Source organism: Carassius auratus, unplaced genomic scaffold, assembly GCF_003368295.1.
Source record: "Carassius auratus strain Wakin unplaced genomic scaffold, ASM336829v1 scaf_tig00008090, whole genome shotgun sequence".
In the NCBI taxonomy this organism is placed as follows: domain Eukaryota; kingdom Metazoa; phylum Chordata; class Actinopteri; order Cypriniformes; family Cyprinidae; genus Carassius; species Carassius auratus.
The window spans coordinates 1-26,951 of NW_020523905.1; the positions used below are offsets into that span (position 1 = coordinate 1).

The window sequence follows — 26,951 nt, forward strand, 5'->3', positions numbered from 1 at the left end:
TTTGTCAAAGACAGGTAACTCCTTTTTGAAAAAGTCTCATTTGTAATCTCACTCAAGGTCTTCAGGAAAATGGGATCTTGAGTGTAGATCCTGTTTTCCATTTCAAACTGCTCTGCGATCCTCTGCTCTGCCTTTTCTAGTTGGGTTAACTGAATGTTGTTGATTTTGTCCTACAGAATCAAGTAAAGAAGAACAAAGGAAAGACAACTTGATCAACTTGGACTATAATATTTTCATTATTTGAGGAGCAATTGAAAGGCCTTATTCACCTTAGTGATGTTTTGAAGGACATGATAGTTCTGGAAGCACTCACTCACCACGTCCGTGAATTGCTTAATGATGATGTCTTCAGAAGAAATACACAATGAACAACAAAGATGTGCTAAAACTAGTCATTCGGTTCTTGATCTAATATTTTGTTTTTTTTAATGGAGGCTCTCCACAATGACCAGAAAGTCTTTAAAACAAAAATATGTGTGATGGTACCTTTTATGGCATTGAGTAAATCAATGGCTGGATCCTTAAGTTTGGCCACATGGTCCTGCATTATCTTCTTAAAGAATCTGTAGTTCATGAAACCAGGCAGTTCCATCCCTCTGTAATTCTTGCTTAACTCATTTGAATTGTTAACTTTTGGAAACAATATGGATTTCTTGTGAATTAAACTGACCCTTTACATTTTCATTTGAACTCTCTGCTTCTTAAATGTGAAAATATACTCACAGGGTGTCTTTGTACTGTTAAGATAATCATTCCACTTCTTGAATTCAGCACGAAGCTGGGCAAACATATTGTTCTCAGTTATCATCTCTTCTGATGACAGAGACTTGATTTTCTCATTAAATCCATTTAATGTCTGAGGAAAAAATATATTTGTTCCATCATGCGCCTGTTAAATTATTATCATACATGACTTGAGAGGGTAAAAGATGTTTTATCTGAAGGGCAATTTTGGGATTACATTTGACTTTTTTCCCCTTTGAATTCTATTGTGTATCTGTATCTATTATTAATTTAATTAACAAACAGATCTGTCTGTATTACAAAATTCATATTTTGTTCAATACATTTTTTGGTTTTCTTGAAGGGTTCAGCAGATTGAACCCTAATGAAATTTTCAGAAGCATGAAGATTTGATGTCTTGAAGTTGTTAGATCAACTGCTGGAAATGCCTTGATGGACACTAGAGGGCACTCCATCCTAGACTGGTGTCTTAGTATCACAGACTACATTCCCCATGATCCTTTGCCCGGACTCTTCACTTGATCATATTCTCCTGTAGCTCATCACCTCATTAATCTAATACTATAAAGTCTGGATTACTCACTCCTTGATTGCCGAAGTCTTGTTTTTGCTGTAGTTTACCATGTTTTCCTTGTTTCCTGTGGTTTCAACTTTGGTCTGTGACCTTGTTCCTTTTAATCATTTGCTGCCTCTCCTGACCCTTGCCTATTGTTTTTTTGATTACTCTGTCTCACCTTGGATTGTATGGAATGATTTTTGTGTCTTTATTATTCAAATAATACATTCTGTGTTTGAAAGTAAAACAAATTATTTTGTAATAAAAAAGTCTTAAGGCTCAAAAATAAAAGAAATAGATACAATTATTTGCAGTGCATATAAATCTTTGAAAATCTTTTTCTTTGTGCACTTACTATACTAATACTTTTAAAAAAAAATCACAAATCAAAAATGTTTCTGCCATCTTTTTTTGCTGATCTAAAACCTTTTTTTTGCTAGTTCAAAAGTTTTGCTTGCGAGTTAAGCTGTCTCTCAGTGGGAGGTCTCAACCCACCAGGATGAAAGGCCTTTTCCTATTGGTCATTCTCGATTGATGTCCACAGGTTGACCACTGCCACCCTGTTTCATGATGAGAAACAGGTCATGTACTAAGATAACAAACATATCTTAAACTCTGTGACAAGTCAACTTAATTATGTCCCCTCATGTCCTTATGTCCTCACATGCTCTCCCATCTAAATACGTAATGTTAGCTAAGCCCACTGTAGATTTGATTAACCAACGGTATAGCTAGCTGCCAGAAATCCCCAATAGTAAAACGTCAGGACAATATTTTCAGAGACTGTCGATTATTATAGCTCAAGTGAAAATAAGATAAGTAACGCACACCAAATAACTAGCTCATTTGGAGGGTGAGGATTCATAAATTATGACCATAAAGATTTTCAAAGATTTATATGCACTGCAATTAATTTTAGCAATTTCTTTATTTTTGAGCCTTAAGAAGAGCGATCTAAATTTTTAATTACAAAATAGTTTGTTTCACTTTTAAACACAGAATCTTTGATGGAATAATAATAAGACACAAAAATAATTCCACAGGATTGCTGATTTACCTGCCTGTATGACTACGTTCTTTTAATAAAGCTCTGCTATCACCGCTCATTGTGAAAGAGGTCCTACTTTAATAAGGAAATCCTTGGCTCCCTCAGGGTCTTCTGGTGGTCCAATCTCACAGTCCTTAAGTGCTCTCTTCACACTCCACAACTGCTTATTTATCTGCTCATGGAGCTGTGGCAATGATTTCTGACAAAGATAGGCAAGACACAATTTGATTATAGTATTTTAATCCATCCAAAGTGCATTTCACAAAAAATTCATGATTTTGAGGCATTTAGAAACTTACTTTGATATGATCAACAAGATCCTGAGTTAGTTGGACGGCAAGATTTTTAATAGTTGCTTTATCCTCTTTCAAGAGGCATCTGTTGAAAAAGAGAAGGCAATTTTTTCACAAGTTGGCTTATTTTATTTAATGTACTATAGATTAATTAAAAAACAATGGGCAAAGTGAACACACACAAAACATTTATATAAAAAAAGAAAAAGGGAAGGGAGGGGTTTGCTACGAGTTTTTTTGGAACAAATAATTTCCTAATCATTGGCAAATGACTCCAATATTAAATGTATATTCTGAAAAAATTTGATGCATTTAAACACCAACACAATATTAGGACACTTTAAAATACCATATGAGCTGACCTGAAAATATTGGTAAGATTCAGGCTGATTGGACTTCTGGGTATGGCGCTAGAGTGAGACGCAGCTTTTAGAGCTCCCGAATAACTCTAAATAACCTTCTCTAAAGACATTGCGACGAAAGTACTTTATCTAAAATAATAACTTCAAATATTTTGACAAATATGCCGAATCCAAAGAAAACAGACAATAAAAAAAGAAGAAACTCAGGAATTGAGACTACCACTATCTGACTCGCCGCCACGGTTCCATGCAGAAATGGAAAAATCTTTTCTCAGAGTTCAGGAGTTAAATCGACGAACGCCTGAGTTAGTTCTCAGAATTCTAAGAGAAATAAATTACAGTGAATAAATGAGAACAGTGGATGTAGAAACCAAGCAGCTGGAGACGGAAGAAGCATAACGGGCCTTCACAAAGATGTCGGGGATGTCAAATTGGATATTGACGACGAAATTAAACAGCTGAAAGATAAAATTGATGAACTTTAGAATCAGGGACTGGAAGGCAGAAACACAGTGGATTTTTTAAAAGAATGGCTTCCTAAAATTCTGGGAAAGGAGGATGAGATCTACGAAATTGAAAGAGCTCATCTCGCTTTGCAACGACGACCAGCGGAAAACTGCAAACCATGGGCCATTCTGATTAGTCTACTGCGATGTGGAGACACACTAATGACCCTCAACCTGGCCAGAGAACGGGGCAAGCTCACCTATGGCAATTCTACTATCATGCTATTTGGTGACATGTCATCAACCTCATTTAGAAAGCGACAAGAATTCAGCTCACTCAAAGCGTTCCTGCGACGCTGAGGATTTAGCTATCGGTGGGACAAAGATCCTTCAACTCCAAAGCATCGACAGAGACTTATTTTAGACAACAGCATCTGCACTTAATTGCACTTATTTAATATAAAAAAGGCATATCAACGATGTCAAGGGATCTATAGTAAACTTTACTAAAGCAATCACCCGTATAGCAAGCAAGATTAACTGCGCTGAAGATGATTTGCGCTCTTCGATGATTATTAATAACTTTGGTTATGTCAAGGGTGGACTATATTTAAAATATAAAAATATAATTAAAATATAATTGCTGTATAAGTCTCAAGGAGTAGAGGAAGCTGAAATCCAAAACTTAAATTAAATATCCCAGTCTTATGTGATAATGACCGAGGAGAAGTAGAAAAAAAAAATTTCAAAAGAAGAGAGTCTGCTGTTGCTGCACTAGCTTGGGGTAAAACACCTGGTTTGGATGGTTTTTCAATGGACTTTTATTGAATGTTTTCTTGCTAAATTAGCTGACCCATTGCTTTCAATGTATGAGGAGGCAATTTATAAAAAAAAAAAAAATTACCAGAGACTTTAAATCAGGCTTTAATTACGGTCCTGCTGAAACCTGGCAAAGACCCTAACCTATGTACCTCATATCGACCGACCTCACTACTTAATTCTGAATATAAATTCTTTCTAAAATGATTGCATTACATTTAGAGAGGGTTTTACCTAGTTTAATTCATATGGATCAAACTGGATTTATAAAAAAATAAATCCTCTTTCGATTATATACGAAGATTAATGAACACTATTTACTCGGCAAAACAAAAGGATTCTCCGGTGATCGCTCTTTCTTTAGATGCAGAAAAAGCTTTCGACAGAGTAGAATGGCCTTATTTGATAGCTATTTTGCATAAAATGAATTTCTTCATTTGAAATTCTTAATTTCTTCACAAAATGATTTATTGATATGAACCAGACAGGGATGTCCTCAGTCTCCACTACTTCTTGCGTTAGCAGTGGAACCCCTGCCCATAGCAATATGGGCAAATGAATCAATATATGGACTAGAGGTAGGAGGTTGTGTACGCAAAATCATTGTAAGCGGATGATGCTTTGTTATATCTAAATAATTTTTAATCATCTCTACCTACTTTATTTCAATTGTTGGAAAACTGTAGAGACCTATCTGGTTATAAAATCGATATTAATAAAAGTGTTTTGATTCCACTGAATTTGACTGTAGAGAGAATGCTCTTAAAACATTCCTTTATGGAATTCTGAAAAAATTGTGCATTTAAGGATTAAATGGTAAATGGACTGCATTTATATAGCGCTCTCAACAGACCACATGGCCATCCAAAGCTCTTTACAATTTGCCTCACATTCACCCATTCACACACTCATTCACACACAGATTGCGGTGTCTGCCATTCAGGGCGCCATCCAGCTCGTCAGGAGCATCTGGAGTTAGGTGTCTTGCTCAAGGACACCTCGACACTTGGTCAGGTGGAGCCAGGGATTGAACCACCAACCTTCCGGTTTGTAGACAACCTACATGAGCCACTGAGCCACTGCCGTCCCATATGTTCAATGATAAATCAATGTTCTTCCTAATTTTTTCTATCCCACAAAAGTAAAAAAAAAAAAAAAAAAAAAAATACGCTATAGCCCAATTTATTTGGAATAATAAAACTCTGAGGGTTAAACTTAAAACTTTACAAATGACATTTAAAAAAGGTGGATTAAAACTTCCAGATTTTCGGTTTTATTATTGGGCAGCACAAATGAGAGCGGTATGATTTTGGCAGATGAATAGTACTTTGCCACCTGCATGGAAACAAATCAAAAGATATCATGCAGGGGAAATACCTCTAGATAAGGCGCTGTTAATCCCATTGACTTGTGTTACAAAAGTAGTTTAGACATGCTTGCAAATTGGGGTTTGAAATCAGGAAAAAAAAAATATAATTGGCTACTGTCGTTATATTATAATACTCCTTTTCAATACAAACCATCTCTTCCTGAGGCATTAAGAGATGGGATAACATAATATTGGTTTAAAAAGGGAATACAAGTGTTTGGAGACTTCTATGAGGAGGACACACTAATGACATTTGAACAATTAAGAATAATGTTTTCTCTTCCAGTTAAATACTTTTTCAAGTACTTTCAGGTGAGAAATTATATAAATACAATACATGATAATTTAAGGTCTCTCTCTTTACTTCCAATTGATAGCATTATAAGAGAGAAAAAAGGTTTTGTGTCTTATATGTACACCAATTTCATTGACTTGTATGGGAAGGATGTATCATTGTCAAGACTTAAATGGGAAAAAGAAATGTATAGCTATACAATGGAAATCAGAAGAACCACCTAGGCCTATTGTATGGCTTAGAGAACTTTCGTCCTACAGTATGTGCCTGTTGAAAAAATAATTTTTAATCTTGAAAAAAAAAAAAAAAAGGAAATGTTTGTAAAGATTTGGGACAGATTTATTGCATACGTGAATAATTTGGATGTTACTTTGACTGAAAATGCTGATATGACCATTCAACCCATCTTGACTTTAATTTTTTTACTTTTCTTGTTTCATTTGTCTTTTTCCTTTTTTTATTTTACACACCAACTCAATGCCTCGCAATGAGTTTTATTTAAGTGCTCTGTCTAGTGAGGATTGGATGGGGGTGGAAGAGTGGTTAGAAAAGAATGTTTACTTGTAAATTCATACTGATTCTGTAAGTAGTTTATGTGAAAATAATAAAAAATATTGATAATAAAAAAGATAAAGGCTGATTTATACTTCTGCATCGGACCGTAGCCTTTTTATGCCATAGGCTTTGCATCAGTTTTCATTTATACAGTACTTCTGCGTCATTGTCCGCATCGACGTGCAGTACACATTCAAACTGCTATTCTGAAGAGTCAACAGGCATGTTGCTGGAATAACCTGCAGTACCACGACAAAAGCCGAAGAAGCGCTCTTTGGAGAGGCATTATAGCCGCGACAGTGGCAAATAAATATCAAACCATTAAATTATTTAAAACTACAAACAGAGACAACAAAGGAAAAGGGGAAGATGGCATTCTTTCAAGGACTTGTACGATGGCAGATAGACATTGTTTGTTGCAGACAACTACTGATGTATAATGCTATGTAGCATAATAATGCCCTAGTGGTAGATAGTTTGACTCATAACCCTAAGGTTGTGGGTTTGAGTCTCGGGCCATCAATACCACAACTGAGGTGCCCTTGAGCAAGGCACCGAACCCCCACCTGCTCCTGCAGCATGGTGTGTGTTCAGTGAGTGTGGTCACTGCTGTGTGTGTGCACTTTGGATGGGTTAAATGAGGAGCACCAAGTAAGAGTATGGGTAACCATACTTGGCTGTATGTCACATCACTTAAATGATAAGACTCTTTGCTTTGTTAGATTTTATATAAGGTGTAGTAACAATCAAATAAAAGTGCACATAAACACAAACAAAAATCAAGTTCATATGGAGGGAGGGATTCTAGCAGACCAATCACAGCGGTCCATGTAGAATTGATGCTCTGTTAGATTTTTGGATAGGTGCATGTCAGGCTATGGAGTAAGGGAGTGCGCCTGAGTAAGCTTTGGCATAGGTACGACGACGCCGAAGTATGAATCAGCCTTTATGCCTTATAACTAAAGGTTTTCTTTTAATTCTTTTAATATGTTTTTCTTCATTATATTGTTAGGATAAGTAAATTAAAAAAATAAATTAATATGCAAAATGTATTAATTATGAATTTAAATTAATTTATTTTCGGTCTGTAACCTGAAATAGTCATGGTTTTGGAAGAAATCTCTCTCCATTTGTGCTGCCTCCTCCAGAGGAATTTCATCATTGATCTGCTGTTGTCCTCTACACTTCACCATGATGTAACCTTTGCGGAGAGGAATCACTTTGTTCTGGACAATGGCCAGAATGCGTTCCTCTGTTCCCTTGTCTATGAGGTCTGGTTTGGTCAAAATGGCTGTGAGAATGAAATGGTTATTTTATAAAATATCAATTTTCTTGCAAACGCGCTGCACAATATTTTGGTGAGATTTTTGATGTTGTGCAGATCAACTGCTTTATTACCGACTGTTCTTTTGCCCTCAGGATCAACTTCTTGTGCCATTTTTAAGGCTTCTGTTGTTGCAATGTCAATATTACAAGGGACCACAACCAGGTTTATAGTCTCAGGTTTCTTAATATATTTCATAATCAGATGTTTGATCTATAAAGACAAAGACATAGATTAAAAACTGTACTTAAACTAGTTTGATAATGAATCAGCAAAATCAGATTATATGACTCACCAGTTTTCCAATATCCTCTGGTTGTCCTTCTACTGGGACTCTGGCAATTCCAGGCAGATCGATCAATGTGAGGTCACATACATCTGGTGACATGATCTCTAATGTAATGAGCTCATCACATATTCCTACCCCTTTTCCTGCCAGCTCATTCTGGGCTATAAAACACAAAAACTGCAGAATTAACTCTAATTTTCATTGGAAAAAAAATGTGTCCTTTAAAGCAGTGAGAATGAAGACATTTATCTTAGTCAAGCCATTGTAAAGAGACTATATAGTACTTAAATATTTTGAGTAAAACCACTGCTTTAGAATTAATAAATGAATATTTCAGTTTTTACATTTTATATGTAATGGTGTACCCTTTAAAAAAAAATCAAGTACATAATTTGTAAAGAAACACTAGGCTAAAATTGTGAGACTTTGAATTAAATATACATTTCATTCAGTGCTTAAAGCATCAATAGTTTGACTATTTTACCCATTTATTGTGTACTGCTTATATATTGTTAGCTTAGCAGCATGCTAATAACAGGCTCAAGAGGGTAAAATTAATACAGAAGTTTGATACAGATTTTGACAGATTGATATAGTGTATTGTATACAAGAATGTGGCTATACAACAAAACTGATGTGCTATGGGTTCTGCACAGTGATAAGGTGAATTGGAATGCTGAATTGACAAAACAGCATTCAAGACTATAAAAATAAAATCCATTTTATAGGACAAAATATATATGTACATAGTTACTGATGATGAGATTTAGAATCTTTTTTAATTCTATACACTAGTAACAGTGAAAAGAAAAGAGAATCCCAGCAGTTTTACTAACCTGCTGCGACATGTTCTCCAACAAGTGAAGGATCTGAAAATTCAATTTTCTTCTGATTTTGAGTTGCCTGTGCTACCTTTCCAACCACCAGTTTGCTGGCTTTAATAGGACCTGCAACAAAACATGGTTTAAATCCAGTTGTTAAAGCGATAATTTAAATGCAGCTGAAAGATACTCTCTCAGTTGAGAAAACAAAACACTTAACTATTAACTACTATTAACCTGCAGAATGTGAGGAATTCACAGATTCATCAGTCTTCTTATCGTACGTTAAAACAGCCTTCCAGTTGACTCCTGGTACCTTCTTCAGCCTCAACTCTAATGGACATCTGGTTACAATTCCTACAGCAAACACAGTTGACAATCAACAGAAAATGAAAAGTTATGTGACAACTGATTGATGTATCTATCCATCTATCGTTTGAAGGAGAGAGTGAGAGAGTCACAACACCCCTTGACCTGCAAAATATTATGTTACTGTGTTGTTTTGATTATTATTATATTATTATTATTATTATTATTATTATTATTATTATTATTATTATTATTATTATTATTATTATTATTATTATTATTATTGTTATTGTTATTATTATTAGGGCCAGCACCACTAAGGCACAGAGCTCTCTTGTTCTTTTCTTTTCAACAGTCAAAACTTGATGTATATCCAGGGCTGCTGCTGGCCAAATGGGTGCCCTAAGCAGGATTGTATTGCTGTGCCCCCATTCCTCAAATATGATAGGGGGGAAAAAAACACCTACTATAGGGGTGAAAATATAAATTTTATAAAAAAAAAAAAAAAAAAAGTAAAAAAAAAAAAAAAAAATGAGTAAATTGTATTTACAAATTACAATTGTAGCTCTCGACATTTACCTATAGCTATAACTTATGACTAATTTATTTTATAGTCTCAAGCATTCAGAAATCATGCAAAAGCGAATTAAGCAGTTTAACTATGATAAAACGTGGTTTAGTTTTGTAAGGGTTGTGATATGCACATTTTTTGTTGAAGAAATTATAAAGGCTGTGTCATATATAGCAAAAAGGTGGCCAAAAATGAAAGATTAAGTGAATATTTGAATTTAATGTTTGGTCAGTAGCCTAAACAAGGATTTGATTGCCCTGTAAGTGTAACAGCAGCAATTACATGGCACTTGGCTCCCTTTGCAGCCATTTGTAATAACATGTACATAAATTGTTTATTTTGTATTTGCCTACATTAATGTATTTTAACAGTGTTATTATTAAGTTAACCAATCATTATTGCCTCATTGTTTTTTTATATAATGCATTTTAAGTCATTTTAAAGGCTATTGATGGCTTAAGTCTGTTTTTATAGCAACAACAACAAAAAAATATTTCAGTATATTAATACTTTTTTGTAAATTATTATTTGAAGTAACAAAACTATGGTTAATCTGCAGTTACCATGGCTACAAGAATGATGATTTGTGGTGTTATTGTTAAAACCATGGGTCATTTTCTGAAAAAAAAAAAAACTTTCAGGAATGTACCTGAAAGTGATAAACGAGCCTTGTTTTTACTTGTTTAATTTATTTTAATATATATTAAAAATGTATAGATGTGCATTGTAGCTGACACCTAAATGAACACATTACAATCGTTTTATGACTGCAAGTCTTTCTCCTCAAATGCTATTGAGCTTCAAATTTGTGTTTGAGCCCATGTGAAAAAGTAGCATAACTTTACATATGATTTACAGTTTATTTGAATAAATATCAAACATTCAATTCAATTGTGCATTATAGCTGCACAATTACAGTTGATTTTATGACTGCAAGTCATTCTCCTCAAATGCTACTGACTTTAGAAAAGTGTATGTCAATATTGCATGTAACTTTAGAGACGGTCCCTAAATTGAGACTCTTGATTGTCCAACGTCAAGCCAACTTTATGCCTGTTTTTTTATTTACTTTCTTTAGTTTTCTTTTCTCTGCTCTGGATTGCTGATGTCCTTTAACAGGGCATAGATGTCCATCCATCAATTATGAACGTTCCGCCGCAAACATGAGGTAAGTGCGGTAGCGAGCGCGGATGGGAGAATGGCACGTTTTTTTTGGGTTTTTTTTGGAGCCAATGGGATGGAGCCCCCTCTGGGAGTTGGTGCCCTACGCAGACTGCATACTCTGCGTATAGAGAGCGGTGGTACGGTGCATCTCACACATATTTAAACGCATTCATACAAAACTCAGTACAAAGATCTAATCAGGCTGAACAGTTTTTGCCCTGCATGTCATAGGCTCGGCTGAACATGGCTATTCAGGGCTTTGTAAAAAGGGCATGCTCTGGAATTTGATATATTCTTCTGAGGTTTTCTCTAACTGATTGTCACCAAACGTATTATGGTGAGAAATGAGAAACCGGAAGCATCCAATAACATCCACAAACATTGTCTGTATTTGTTCACTGTTATCTTGAACGGTACACTCAAAAAAATGACTCTTTGGCTGAACATGATTCTATCATGGACAGTGGTTCCACATGTTTGTACCATGTTATTTGGACATGAATAAATCAAGTTATAAGGACTTGTCTACCTTTAGTTGAGTTTACTCAGTTTGCTTTAGTTCATCCTACATGAAATATCTGAGTAGAGATAATATGTTTACATCATGTAGAACCACTGTCCATGCAAGTTTAGCCAAAGTGTTATAAAAACATTAGCAAGTAAGATATAACTTTTCTTTACACATGATGTTAATTGTTTGCAGTTTAAGGATGTTACTATGTGTACATCATACACTAGCACTCTCATTAAAGTTGCTTTTTTTTAAATTAAGTATTTTAGACGTTCTTTCAACCAGGTCCTCAACCCAACCACAAGCTCCACACTTCACCACAATGGTAACTCGCACAAAATACACCAATATAAAGTCTTTTAAAATGCCCACATAATAGAGCATTATACATGAAAAAGTCTCCTTATTATCACATTTTATTAAAAACTGCATAAAATAACACTTTATTTCAACATTTTCTCTCCTCATATCCAGTCCTGTGCAAAGCATGATGGGAAGTGTAAAACTTATTTTGAGGGACTTGATTGAAACATGTTCTTTCAAAATGAAAACTTTATGTTAAACCAACGAGAGACAGGTTTAAGTCAGTTTAACATGACACAATCATGTTGAAATGAAAAATAGCCAAAATGGCATTAATTCAACATGAATTGTTCAGGTAAAGTGAACAAAACTAAAAATTCATTTTTTTGAGTGTATTTCCGTGGTGATTTATTAAAGTAATAGTAAAAATAATACAATTACGGTTTCCTTTTTTAAAGTGCATTAGACAAACTACAAATGGAGACAACAATGGAACAGGAGAGGGAGGCATTCTTTCCCTCTCCACAAGGACTTGTACCACAGCAGATCACCATTGTTTTTCATGGACAACTACTGTTGTATAATGTTATTTAGTATTATAAATTATAAGACGAGTCAATCTTTTGTTCGTTATCTGGCTCGGCTCAGTGTTAATTTTCAGTTCTCTCTTCACAGCAGTTCAGTCAGTGTTCTGTTTGAGTAAATTAATTATTCCAGGATACTGGTTTGTTTGAACTCAGAGGGAGTATCAGCCACATTAAAAAAGTTAACAGCTTAAGTCATTTGTGGATTAATGCTTACTGGAGACGTGAATGGTTTCAAACGATTCAGTTCGATTTGGTGAACTGGTTCAAGAAGATCCAGTTACATCAAGTGATTTGTTCGCAAACCGGATATCACTAAACTGCAGTGCTGTGAACGCGCTCACAACAAACCCGGAAGAGAACACAATGCTGAATAAAGTCATAGTTTTTACTATTTTTAGACCAAAATGTATTTTCGATGCTTCAAAAAATTCTAACTGACGCTTTGATGTCACATGGACTACTTTGATGATGTTTTTATTACCTTTCTGGACATGGACAGTATACCGTACATAAATTTTCACTGGAGGGAAAGAAAGCTCTCGGACTAAAACTAAAATATCTTAAACTGTGTTCCGAAGATGAACAGAGGTCTTAAGGGTTTGGAACAACATTTGGAATGACATTTATCTGAATTTACATCTAATGGATGTAGCAGTAAAACAGTTCAGCTCACAGATGAAAACTAAGCTGCAATGCAGGCAAAAATTTAAACCATGCTGATAGATAATTAAGGATTTATAAATAATAATAAAAAAACATTTTAAAGGTTTTGGTAACACTTTACAATAATATCTCATTTGTTAACATTATTAAATGCATTAACTAACATCAACAAACATTAATAAGTGTAAAAAAATATATTGTTCATGTTAATGTAAGGATCCACCGCCAGCCCATAAAGCAGAATCACTAAATTTAGACAATGTTTCTATTGAAAAACTGGTCATAATAGGTCAATTATGCATCAAATTAGATATTTGATTATTCCGGACTCGCTATACTTTCAATTATCTGTTCACTGGGGACCTAATGTCACACTCACACGGAAAACTACAAATGGGGGGGGGGGGGGGGGGGGTGGCTCATGTCCCCCACGTCCCTAGTGCCATCTGCGCGCCTGGTGAGTGCTCAAATGCCTGATTTCACATAGAACTTGTGATTTTCTCCCAATAAGTTAATATGCAGCCTATTAATATAAAGCCGCGAATAAGAATCTGAAAAGAAGCTTCAAATTAATATTTTATAGTGCGTGAATAAATCCAAACACCCCTAGTTTTGTGTTTGACTTTCAATAATCCGTGACCCACAGAGGAGCATCTTGGCGGCAGGGATTTAAAACTTAACCAAGACTCAAACTGACACAGCCAGAGACTGGATTTTTTTTTATCAGGTAGTGAGTGTTTAAGTGATTTCAAAACAATTCAGCAGGTTTATATTTATTGTGGATATATTTACCTGAAATAAAATGTGTTTGGTTGAGTCAAACGCTTCATTGTAGTAGTACGATGATTATCTCGTAATCATCTTGTGCATCTTATCACCTTTTCCTGGAGTGTGCCCAGCTGGTGGAATGACCTCCCAATCTTAATTCGTACAGCGGAGTCTTTACTCATTTTCAAGAAACATCTAAAGACTCATCTTTTTCGCCTGCACTTAACCAACTAATACCAGCACTTCTCCTTTTCTTGTCTTTTCATTTACGAAAAAAAAAAAACCTGGCCATGCGTTCTATACTACACTAACGGAGACTTGTCATGGCACTTGTATGCTGTTGTTGTTCTCTTGTTGACCTGACTGCTTCTATTGTTCTCATTTGTAAGTGGCTTTGGATGAAAGCGTCTGCTATATGATTAAATGTCAATAAACATAAATCTTGTGCAGAACGAGCAGGTCAAACTACAATGCAGAATATTAATAAATCTGATTGGGACTGTCACACACATACCATTATACTGAGAACACCATTATAATAAAACGCTGTGAATGTTTAGAGTTTAGCTGCAGTGTTTCTGCACATTGTTTCGTGAACGCGTCCACAAAATTAATTCATGAATTAATTAATTCATTCATTCTTTTTGCAGATAGATTATAAGTCCTACCGTATTTTTCGGACTATAAGTCGCACCTGAGTATAAGTCGTATCAGTCCAAAAATACATCACGATGAGGAACATATATAAGTCGTATGTTGTATAAATAATGAAGCGTATTCTACATTAAATTATGAGTTTAATTCCATTTATTAAAAACTTGCTCTCAAAACAGAAATGCAGAAAATAACTATCATATAGGCTAAATTTATAATGAGAGAATGTTTGGTTTCACTGACGTTTAGTTTTAACTATATTTTAATCAAAACATGAGAAAATGGATTTACTCTGTTCGTATCTGCGAGGCATTTTTTACACATTTTCCCTGTGTGTGTTAACATCAGTAATTATGGCTATCGAGTGTCTGACTTGACTCAATCTATTTTGCCCCACCCCCAAACATACGATTCGACTATTAGTCGAATATCAGCAAGATTCGAAAATTCAGATTCGACTATGTTAATCCTTATATATATTTTACACACTCACATACACATTCATATACAACACAATGAGATTTAAGACCAATTACAAATAAAAATGTGTTTTATTATTTCTCAGACAAAATGCTGCATATTTCTTTGTGAAATGTACTTTTTTTTAATTTAGGATTGGTTTTAGAATTTCTACAACTAAATTAAATCTCTTCATATAAACAAGGACTTTGTCGGTGCTCTTTTTTTTTTAATCAGAGGGAACAATTTGAATTATCCAAAAGAAAATGCTAAATACATGTTATCTGGATTATATAATTCAAAAAATTTAAGTAAAAACAGAATGGTCTGATTTTACTTTTGTGAATGAGATGCAAATGTCACTCTCTGACAGCAGGTGCCACTAATGGAACAGCAGGTATTTTAAGGCTGCTGCCCCTTTAAGACAGAATGCACGCATCCAATATTATAATGCACAGGAGGAGATTTCTTTCTCCACTGTATACGTGCACTTAAGACATAACCGACTGTGTTTACGAGAATAGTTGCAGAGGGGTAAATAAAACTAATTATTCCTGTTGTAGAAAACATACTCCTAGGGCCCTGTGTGTTTTCAGTCAGGGCCTTGTCACCAGATCTCAGACAAACAAAGAGAGCAATATTGGAGATATGTGCTTAAAGTGGTCACCCAGTGTGTATGAATATTCAATAGCAAAGATTAATTTAGTACTCACCATTGCCTCTTGGAAGTCCAATTCCAGACAGTGCTTCCAACACAGAACTTTTTCCAGAACTCTGGTCTCCAATTACTACAATAGTCGGTAATGCCAAGTCTTTATGGATGCCATCTGACCTCAGAGTGTCAATCAGATCAATGCATGGACGAATGTGCTCTTCTAAATGACTGTGAACCGCTCCCATCATTTTCTGACTGTAAAAGATAGATGTACACATGTAAAGAAGAAAAAAAAACAGATTGTACTGTAATTCTTTCAGTGTTTGGCCTTTCATACATAGTCACTTTTATTTGTTTAATGTATTTTATATTTTACTGATGTGATGTCTTGCTCAGAGGCGTGTCTAGAGCATTTTCAGTCTGGGGGGGCATGCTAGGACACTGCCTCCAAATGGAGTGGCCACCAGCGACCAAAAAAAAAAAGCTAAATTCTACAGTATATTACGTAAATCCTATTTATTTTATTATTATTTTTTAACCTTAAAGTTACTTGCAGTAAAAAAAAAAAAAAAATGCAGTAATAAAGCACTTTTTTTATGTCATCCCTGTATATATCCATTAAGTTACATTTGAAAATGTATATTTTTTATTAATAATTAATAATAATTCATTACATTTATATAGCGCTTTTCTAGACACTCAAAGCGCTTACATAGTCAGGGGGTATCTCCTCATCCACCACCAGTGTGCAGCATCCACCTGGATGACTTGAAGATAATTTTGAAAGAAAGAAACTCCCTATATCTTTACTTCTTTTCATGGCTTGGCACTGTTTATTTTATTCAAAATAAACACTTATGTGTGTCTGTTATTCTCAATCTAAAAAAAAAATTCAAATTCTTAATGAAATGCACAGAATGCATCCATATCATGTGTAAATAACTAAGTTAGGCCTGACAATTCATCTAATTGACTTACTCTCATGCATTAACAAGTAAAGCGTCACCAGACAATTATTATTATTAAGGAACATTCTGTGTATATTGTCATTTGGTGCAATCTTGCTATATGTGGTCACTGTCACAAAATAAACTGATACAAAATATGCAAATCACCATGACTGTTTATTGTTTGATAGCGCCCAGCGTATTTTACTTTTATTGTGTTTTATTAAACGTTGATTGAACATTTGATTGAAATCAACCACGACCAACGTGAGCAGAGCCTGACGGTGTAAAAACATTGATCTGAGAAAACCATACAAACATGAACCATATATAAAGGTTACCTACCAGCTCTTTGTTTAGCGTTTTGTGATGTGTTGTTCTGGAACGAACGAATCTTTAATGTGACTAGGGAAGAAAGAGTCGTCTCTATGACGGCGACATCACTTTGATTTTTTTTTTTTTTTACAGTGGTTTCTAATCTTCAAAAATTACCTTGTATGATTTATGTCTTTTGAGTTAACCCTTCAGATTAGCTTCATATATTAGACCAATTTGTCAAGTCTGCCTAGGAAAAGCAATTATTATAGCTGCAAACTCAAAATTGCATTAAAAATTAAACTAGGCTATAAATACTTGGATTATTATATTATTATATAGCCTAGTGTTTATTTACTGATAGACAGTCAAAAAGACAAATTAATCAATATTTTATTTATATAAAGGTTATTTATTTTTTAAATAACACACCACAGATCCTCAAGAAACAGTAACAAAAAAACACAGTGACAGAAATTTCAGAAATAGGTGATTAAGGAATGATTTGAACCCACTGATCTATAATATAAAACTGGATTTCTCATGACGTCATTAAAGTGAAGCCGCCGCGCCGCCATATTGGTAATCCCCATAGACAGTAAAAGAAATGGACACATCGACCCCATTGGGACTCAATTGAGACAAATGAAGCCCAGTTTTAGCGTTTTTTAGCACTTCCGTTTCTGACGTGCAGACTCAAACGAAGCTTGACGACGTCAGCAACCTGTCTGCCAGATGTAAATCTTCTAGTGGCTGTGCGTGCAAACTGCCATCGTTAATCTTGCAGAGACGGCGAGCTTGAGCGGGGAGTTCTTTGTCGTGAGTGAGCAGGAGTAAGTATTCTGATTAATTATTTTGTATAGTATTTTAAAATGTAATGCCAGTACGCCATATTAAGTTAATTGCCTGCGAGCTTCTCCTCCTGTCTGTACGGTAATGCGAAGGAGAGCCGAGTGGTTATGACGCAATCGTTAGCCTATTTTTTACAAAAACTGTTTATACGGGGCCATAATGTAACATAGAAGGTAATGGAGCCCTTTATACATTTTCGTGTATCTTTGGAAATAAATAATGGACAAACAGAGTCTTTAAACGCCTCAGATGTAAAGTTATTCACTGTCAAAGTGACGCCAAAATGAATGGGAGTCAATGGGAATGCTAACGCAAGTGAAGTTCTGCTAAAAGATGGCAGCCCCCACCCGACTTCAACTTCCGGTCGAGTTCCTTGCCCCTTGGTAATCCCTACTGTGCGAAAAAGTTCCATTGAATTAATAGGAATTTGTATTTTAATGAGAAAACATCACCCAACAAGTGAGTGTTTATAAATATGAAGTATCACTGTACATTATTACAATGCGAACACCCTAGGCATGTAAATGGTTATTTTTTAAATGTCAGGAATTTCCCCTACTTATTAAAATGCTACGTTCATTACAGTAGTGAGCATCATGAACATGATAAACATCAGACGGACACGACCTCAACACATATAACAAACTACAAAGTGTTCGTTCTGAAATTTGAATTTATTCAGAGAAATAACTGACTATATACAGTACAGATTTAAGAAATAAATACAAAGCTTTATTTCCCAGATAGTAATTTTTTTTAAAATTTCATTATAGAGAAATATATAACGATTGTATAATTCATTGTAACATATTAAAATCCATTTCTGATACTAATACATTCGTTTAATAATTCCTGAATAACTTTGTTCATAAAGAAATAAGCCATTTTTGTGTTTGATCAGTTACCTGTGTCGTCAGTGTGCCGCAGACACACCCACCTACACGATTTAAATATATCGCTTATCCTGTCCCAAAAGACCGTAAACACTGCAGATAACATCTGAAGTAAACATTACTTTATTACACATAACATAAAAACGAGTCCCGTTTGACTGATCAGCTTCAAATCTAGTTATTTTAGGACAGCGGTTTGAATGTAACTCAATGGTGCTCTCTGCTAGTAGGGATTAGTAAGATGGTGGATCGAACACTTCTGGTGGCTTCACTGCCTGTTGGCAGTTTAGAACGCGATGAGCGATCCAGTTATATATATATCTCTCAGTGTTTGAACCCGAAGACTTGTCAGACAAGAGGTGAGTTAAACACAAACTGAAGACCCATGTAAAGAATTAATTAATATTTTCTGTACCTTTATAGCATTTTAGTTTTGTATTTTTGTAGTGTAATCAACGTTTGCGTAAGTACTAGATGTGTTGGGGGAAGTAACACGTAACAATTTATTTACATTTTGCTAAAATGAACGAAATTACTCAAAAAAAGATTTGTTCATTTTGCTGAAAGCGACTCAAAAGTCAGAGTCGGTATACTGATCTGAACTTCCCATCACTAGTGTCCCGACTCCCCACACTTTATAAAGTAAAAGACCAAGTCCGCGACGAGAGTTTTTTCTCTGACGACTTCTTTGAATCGCAAACTTCAGTAGAGTCTATAAAATGATTAGCCATAAAATGAACCAATCACAAGACATCTTATAGGGGGGGCACCTGGGGTGGCTAATCGAATTTCGGGGGGGGGTTATAGTGTCACCCACTGGCAGCAAGAAGTACTTTTTAATGCTTTGAAACCCCTGTATGTTTGATGCATACTTGATCAGAATATTGGCAAAACACAGGTGATGTAAAACTGCCAATTTATTCGTAATATCTTAAATACTGTTGCCATGGCAACACTTCAAACTTTAAAATACTTCCCTCATGTCGTTCCAAACCCGCAAGTCCTCCATTCATTTTTGGAACACAGTTTACGATATTTTAGATTTAGTCTGAGAGCTTTTTGTCCCTCCATTGAAAATGTACAGTAAATTTAATAATAATTGTTCACATTTGCAAATGTGCAGGCTTTGTCTGCTATTAAATATTTCTTCATTGTAAACAACCCTCATCTAATCTTTCCTCGCTGGTAGAAAATTCTGGTCCATGTCTTAAATGGGAGCATATTTTTTCTCATGGTAGCAAACTGGTGTAAATAACATGATCTATTCTACAAGGATGAATTTATGACATTTGATAAGATTGTGTGCAAAATTATTTTTATAAATATTTACAAGTTAGACATTATGTTAGTGTTAGGAATGGTGGACTCTTCATTGAAAATTACAATAATAAAATAATTTTTTGGGATAATTTTTCTTCTTTGTAGTTCAGACAGTCAAACATTTGTATATACATTTTACTCAACGCTATATGAACATAGGCAGAACAAGCTTATTGATCTCCAGAAATCTTTGAGTAAAAACATTGGGTACCATATCGATGCTGCTACCATTTCTGTTTGCAATACATTTAGAGAAATGCAGTTTTAAATAGTACATCAAGCCTGTGTTACTATAGAGATAAAGCAAATTTAACAAGTGATGCCTAACTGTATGAAGTGTAAAAAAAAAAAAACCCCCGGTACATTATTCCATTGTCTGTGGGAATTTTTTATTTTATTTAAAAAATATATATATTTTAATTTGTAAGGTCCTTTCAGATGTTTGTAACGTTAGGCCTGTGACACACTGGCTGCGTGGCATCTCTGCTGCGTGTCAGGAGCGTGGCGGCTGCCTCGCATTTTCTGTGTCTTTACACACCAGAACCGTGCCTGACGTGGTGCTGGCGTGCTGCGGCTGCTGTAGGTGACATAGAGGGAGGCCACCAACAGACCAGGCTCATGTCTTCATGAAAACAATATCAACTTTTTTTTTTTTTACACACCTACACCTGCGCCTACTGATAAAGGACACTATCAACAGTATTGACGGCAAAATAGACTATGTTTGACAGGTGCAATATTTGAAAATCGATAATTATTTATTTATTGTCTTGATATTTTTTCCTTCTGTTAACTTTTTTTCCTTTAACTGCATTAAACCATATTGGGATGTTTACTAAAATTGTTGGATATGGCTTATCCCTATCTAGAAAATTTTCCACCAGTCGAATTCAATCAAATTCACTCCCATTTTATTTTTTACTACCATTATACGATTACATATGCTTACATTTATATACACAAGACCAGGCAATTGGCATATACATACATTTCTTATAGCAGGAAATAAACCAAATTTCTAAAAGCATTAATATTTACTTCAAAATGAAATGAACTACTTATTCAGTTGTAAAATACATACATACATACATACACTAACCTTTCATTTTGAGAACTATCACCATCTTCATCACTTTGGTCTGCAGTTGAAAGCAAACCTGAACTGGACATTTTACTGACTGTGCCTGAAGTGGCCATTTTCTGGAAAATGAAGAGAAAGAAAATTTCTAAGAATATTTCCTTTATAATGTACTTGTTTTTGAATGCCTCTTAATGTATTGAAGGTTTCACCTAAACAGAGCATTTGTGGTGATGCTGAAAATAAAAATAAAAAATAAAGTAGGTCAGACTGGATTTATAGCGTCACACCCATTATACAAATGCAAGTAAACATAAGAATGCAAATGCCAGTACACACAGATTGAACAAGTCAGGAAGGTTCTTCTGCATGTCCCACTGGAGTTTAAAACCAATCAGACCTTCACAACTGACCGTTGAAAATACTACGTGAAATATTAACAGAGTTAACATATTAACTTAACAGATTCATTCAGATGAGTCCTCGCTAAATCTCAGTTTTGTGTTCGATGACTGAATTCCGCACTCCTGTGAATTCCCTCATCATAAACAAAGCACAGATGTATAAGTGTGAGATTCGTTACAAATTTTATACAGCTTCAGTGTTTATAATGATATTTTTGGGTGTTTAAACTCGCGATAGATAATGTTAGTGATAATGTTAGTCTATAGCCTATAATCTAGTCGCTGTTTGAATGATCATGGAAAGGAAACATTATACAATTATAAATCTCTGATGATCTTATTAAATTTTAATTTCGTTAAATACAAATTTGGTCCCATTAAAAAAAAAAAAAATACAGATTGCATTTACCTTACATACCCATGTCTGGTTCTTGCCTTAAAAGATGTGTTTATAACATTTAATACATTTGGCTGCTTTTGGCAGTGTGCAATGACCTTTACCCTGGAGTTGGTTCACCCTCAGTCTATGCCTGTGGCCCAGAAATAGCGAAGAAACACATTTTGAATTAAAAATTTTTTTTTTTATCATGTAGCCCTACTTGTTTACTTTGTTATAAAAAATATGGTGATATAAATTGAACATGTTTTTTTTTTTTTTTATTTCCCTCCATTGTGTCATGTGAATATTTCGTAGGCATTTTTTAAATCATTATTATAATTGTTACTTTTGTTTATATTATAGTTTTTTGTTGTTGTGATTCTGATTTGTAATATGCTTTGTGTGCTACCCACTGGTTGCTGACCAATTAATAAAATAAAAATTAAGTTTTATATATCCTATTCATATTTAAAACATATGTGTCAAGTTTCTGCAGTGTTGATTTTAGCCTGCCTGCCCGCCCGCAATCAGCTAACAAAACGTTTCAAATAGGCTATTATAATTTTGTAATTAATAATTGAAGAATTTTTTTTTACATTTTGAGCTAAAACTCCTGTACTCTGATTTTGCAGTAAATGTTTAAAGCAAATTGTTTTGTCAGACTCATGGGGTTAAACCACCAAAGATTTTTTTGTAAAAAAATCTAATAAGAAAACTCTGGACATTTTTCATACTTAGTTCCCTCTCGAGAACGGTCTCTCGACATGGCGTTAACGCCTTGGGGACTCCCTTCCTTCCTAACCTACCTGAAATGCTATTGCACAACGCCAGTGAAGTTGCAACTCTCTCTGGCCAATGCCAGTCAAGACGGCAAATATGGGCGTGGCCTCGCCACTATATATTATGCCGTGTTGGCGGCATAACCTCAGAATCTTCCTCTTTCAATTATCCTACGAGGCCCCGGACACCCACGAGTTCTGCATCCGTTGCCTGGGTCTCGCCCATGCGGAGGCAGCACTCAATGGATCAGGCTGCCCACACTGCGAAGAATTCTCAGTGCGGGTGCTTAGGGCCCGGAAGAATATTGCCCTCGGTGATTTCTCTCGGCCCGTGCATATACGCGCATTCCGCCCGTCAAGGAATCCATCGCTGCGCACCTCTGCCCCTCCTCTGCTTCTCTGAAGACAGGTGCCACGCTGCCGTCAAGGCCCTGTCGTTTGACCGCACACGTAGTGGACAAAGCGTACGCGGCCTCGGGAGAAGCAATTTCTGCTCTGCACACGATGGCAGTGCTCCAAGTTTTTCAGGCACAGCTTCTGAAATCCCTGGACGAGGGCGGGGCGGATCTGGAGGCGTTTAAAGATTTACGCGCAGCAACGGATTTCGCGCTCAAAGCCACAAAGAAGACGGCCCAGGCGATCAGACGGAGCATGGGCTACATGTTTGTGCTCCACCGGCACCTGTGGCTTACTCTCACTGAGCTGAAGGATGCGGACAGGAGGGCGCTGCTCAACGCTCCTGTATCTCCATCTGGCCTATTTGGAGATGCAGTCGAGGCTATCGCGGAACGTTTCTCAGAGGCACAGAAACGCTCTAGGGCGTAGAGAATGGCTACATGCTTCAGTTTCGATGCAGACCACCCCGGTTCAATGGCGTGGTCATGTCGACGGTTCCGGCTCACAACGAGCTGGTTCTGAGGCAAGAAATTCTCAATCTCCTCGCGAAACGCGCAATAGAAGTGGTCCCGCTGAGCGAGGGAGAGAGCGGGTTTTACAGTCGGTACTTTGTCGTTCCCAAGAAAGGTGGTGGTCTCCGTCCAATATTAGACCTGAGACCCATCAACCGTGCGTTGTACAAACGCGCTTTCAAAATGAAAACGCTAAAGCAGATACTGGCACAGATTGGACCCAGAGATTGGTTTGTTTCGGTGGACCTGAAAGACGCATATTTTCATATCCAGATTGCCCCTCGTCACAGGCGCTTTCTGAGATTTGCGTTCGAAGGCATAGCATATCAGTTCATGGTGATGCCGTTCGGGCTAGGGCTTGCGCCTCGTACGTTTACGAAATGTGTGGATGCAGCACTTTCCCCTCTGAGAGCGAGCGGAATGCGCATACTGAACTATTTGGACGATTGGCTGATCTTGGCACATTCAGCGGATGTGCTCAACAGCCACAAACACGCTCTGTTACGTCACCTGGAGAGTTTGGGTCTCTGTGTGAATGTACAAAAAAGCGTGTTACGCCCCAGCCAAACAATCATGTATCTAGGGGTGCAGTTGGACTCGATAACAATGAGTGCGCATCTGAGCCAGGAGCGCATACAAGATTTAAATGTCCACTCTGAACGCATTCAGACTGGGCCGTTCCGTAGCACTGCAGGAATTTCAGAGGCTCTTGGGGCGGATGGCGGCGGCCGCGACGCTCTGTCACCTCGGTCTACTCTATATGCGCCCACTCCAGTTATGGCTGAAAACACAAGTACCCAGAAGGGCGTGGAAATTGGGGCCGTGCCCGCATTGTGGTCACTCACAGGTGCCTAAGCCCGCTGAAACCATGGCAGAACCCCGACTTGTACCAGCGTGGCATCCAGATGGGTCTGGTCCACGCGGCGGAAAGTGGTCACGACGGACGCGTCAACGACGGGCTGGGGAGCTCACTGTGATGGCTTACCGGCTTCAGGCCACTGGACAGAGTCGGAGAGAACGTGGCACATAAATCGCCTCGAGCTGAGAGCAGTTTCTTTAGCCCTTCAGAGTTTTATGACGCAAATCAGGGGGCACCACGTGTTGATTCGCACAGACAACATGATGGTGGTATCGTACATAAACCGCCAGGGCGGAGTACACTCAAAAGCCCTGTACAGTCAGGCAGCACGCCTTTTGCTGTGGGCCGATCATCACCTGCTCTCCAGTGAGGCTGATCTGGGAACAGTTTGGGAAAGTGGAGGTGGACCTGTTCGCGACAGAGGAGAACACGCATTGCCCTCTGTTCTTCTCGCTGTCGCGCTCTCCCCTGGGCGGGGATGCACTCACAATGCCGTGGCCGAATGCCCGTCTGTATGCATTCCCCCCGCTAAAGATTTTGTCACAAGTGCTGCACAAAATCAGAGAGAAGAAAGCGTCAGTGTTATTAGTCGCTCCGCACTGGCCGAACAGGCCTTGGTTTCCCGATCTTCTAGAAATACTAACAGCTCCCCCTTGGCCGATCCCGCTGAGACGAGATCTCCTGTCTCAGGCAGACGGCTCGATATGGCACCCCCAACCCAGAATGGTGGAAACTTCATGTGTGGATGGTGTGCGGGAACCGGTAAACCCGGGTTCGTTGTCTCACCACGTGATGTACACGATTGCGGAGGCACGAGCCCCTTCTACGAGACGCCTGTACGCTTGTAAATGGGCAGTCTTTGAGAGGTGGTGTGAATCGAATGGTCGGGACCCGGAAAGCTGCCCCGTGTCTGACATTCTGGATTTTCTGCAACAACGAATGGACGGCGGCAGCATGCCCTCTACGCTTAAGGTTTACGTTGCAGCTATCTCAGCTTTTCACGCTGCTATTGACGGGCGCTCAGTTGGGAAACACGATCTAGTGATCAGATTTTTGAGAGGCGCGAGAAGACTAAAAACCTCCCGCCCCCCTACAATGCCATCCTGGGATCTGGCTACGGTGCTGGGAGCACTAGTTTGTTAAAACAAACCAATATCTCAGAGTAATTTATGCACTCAAACAGTACACTGACTGAACTGCTGTGAAGAGAGAACAGAAGATGAACACCGAGCCGAGGCAGATAACGAACAAAACATTGACTCGTTCACGAGTCAAGAACCGTTTCTGTCAGATGCGTCCGATTCGTGAACCGAGGAGCTGATGATACTGTGCATGTGTGATTCAGCGTGAAGCAGACCGACACACAGAGCGTCTGAACTGAACTGATTCTTTTGGTGATTGATTCTGAACAGATTCTGTGCTAGTGTTATGAAAGAACTACTGGTGATCCGAACACCGATGCAACTGGTTGTTCACTCGTGAACGAGTCAGTCTATTGTTCGTTATCTGGCTCGGCTCGGTGTTCATCTTCAGTTCTCTCTTCACAGCAGTTCAGTCATTGTACTGTTTGAGTTCATGCATTACTCCGGGATATTGGTTTGTTTGAACTCAGAGGGAGTGTCAGCCACATAAAAAAAAAGTTAAGTCTTAAGTCATTTGTGGATTAATGCGTATTGGAGATCCGAACCGTTTAAAACGATTCAGTTCGATTTGGTGAACTGAATGATTCGTTTGCGAACCGGATATACTGTTTTGATTTGAACTCTCTCTCACAACAGACACGGAAGAGAAGACAATGCTGAATAAAGTCGTCGTTTTTGCTATTTTTGGACCAAAATGTATTTTCGATGCTTCAGAAAATTCCAACTGACCCTCTGATGTCACATGAACTACTTTGATGATGTTTTTCTTACCTTTCTGGACATGGACAGTATACCGTACACACAACTTCAATGGAGGGACTGAGAGCTCTCGGACTAAATCTAAAATATCTTAAACTGTGTTCCGAATATAAAAGGAGGTCTTACATGTTTGGAACAGCATAAGGGTGAGTTATTAATGACATAATTTTCATTTTTGGGCGAACTAACCCTTTAATGAAGTCCAAAACAACATTGCACTTCACTAACTCTCATTCTATGGACAAAAAAGTATTTTTCATTAATACATATAGAGGGAGAGTGGGGTAAGATGAGCCACTTTTTTACTTAACATGGGTCCTCAAGATAAGCGAAAATGACGCAAAATTCAATCAAGTATCTAAAGTAACTTCAGGTTGTTTCCTATCATTTTAAATTAGCAGAATGTATCTATGACAAATTTCTAAAAATATGGATTCTTATAAAAAGTGTTCCTGTGGCTCAGTTTGCCCCAGGGTGGGGGTAAGTTGACCCGAGTCAATGAGTAAGGTGAACCATCTGGTTGTAAACTGAACATCTGATTGAATCTAGTTTAAACCCATGTTAAATTTGAAAGATAATTTAACTTAACAAATTTCCTTCCCTTCTTTATTTCTTTTCTTAAGATAATGCAACATAAAACCAACCAACTTTAATCGTTTACATCTCTGAAACAATATTAACACCAAAGTTCTAATCTTCCCAAAAAACAGACTAAACAGAGAGTTTGTTGAGAAAAACAAAGATAGAAAAC

At 37.0% G+C, this 26,951-nt stretch overlaps 1 protein-coding gene across 1 annotated transcript; it reads right to left on the bottom strand.

Annotated features, from left to right (window-relative positions):
• Nucleotides 1-6: 6 nt before the first annotated feature.
• LOC113071771 (interferon-induced GTP-binding protein Mx-like) lies at nt 7-21,088 on the bottom strand (the record flags this gene model as incomplete). Its single annotated transcript, XM_026245073.1, is given in 14 exon segments — nt 7-26; nt 29-170; nt 270-346; nt 487-630; nt 724-856; nt 2,425-2,547; nt 2,648-2,726; nt 7,580-7,778; nt 7,886-8,024; nt 8,107-8,261; nt 8,937-8,988; nt 9,181-9,278; nt 15,624-15,820; nt 20,992-21,088. Coding segments are annotated over 14 exon segments (1,629 nt in total), but the record flags the coding sequence as incomplete, so codon positions are not given.
• Nucleotides 21,089-26,951: the final 5,863 nt, after the last annotated feature.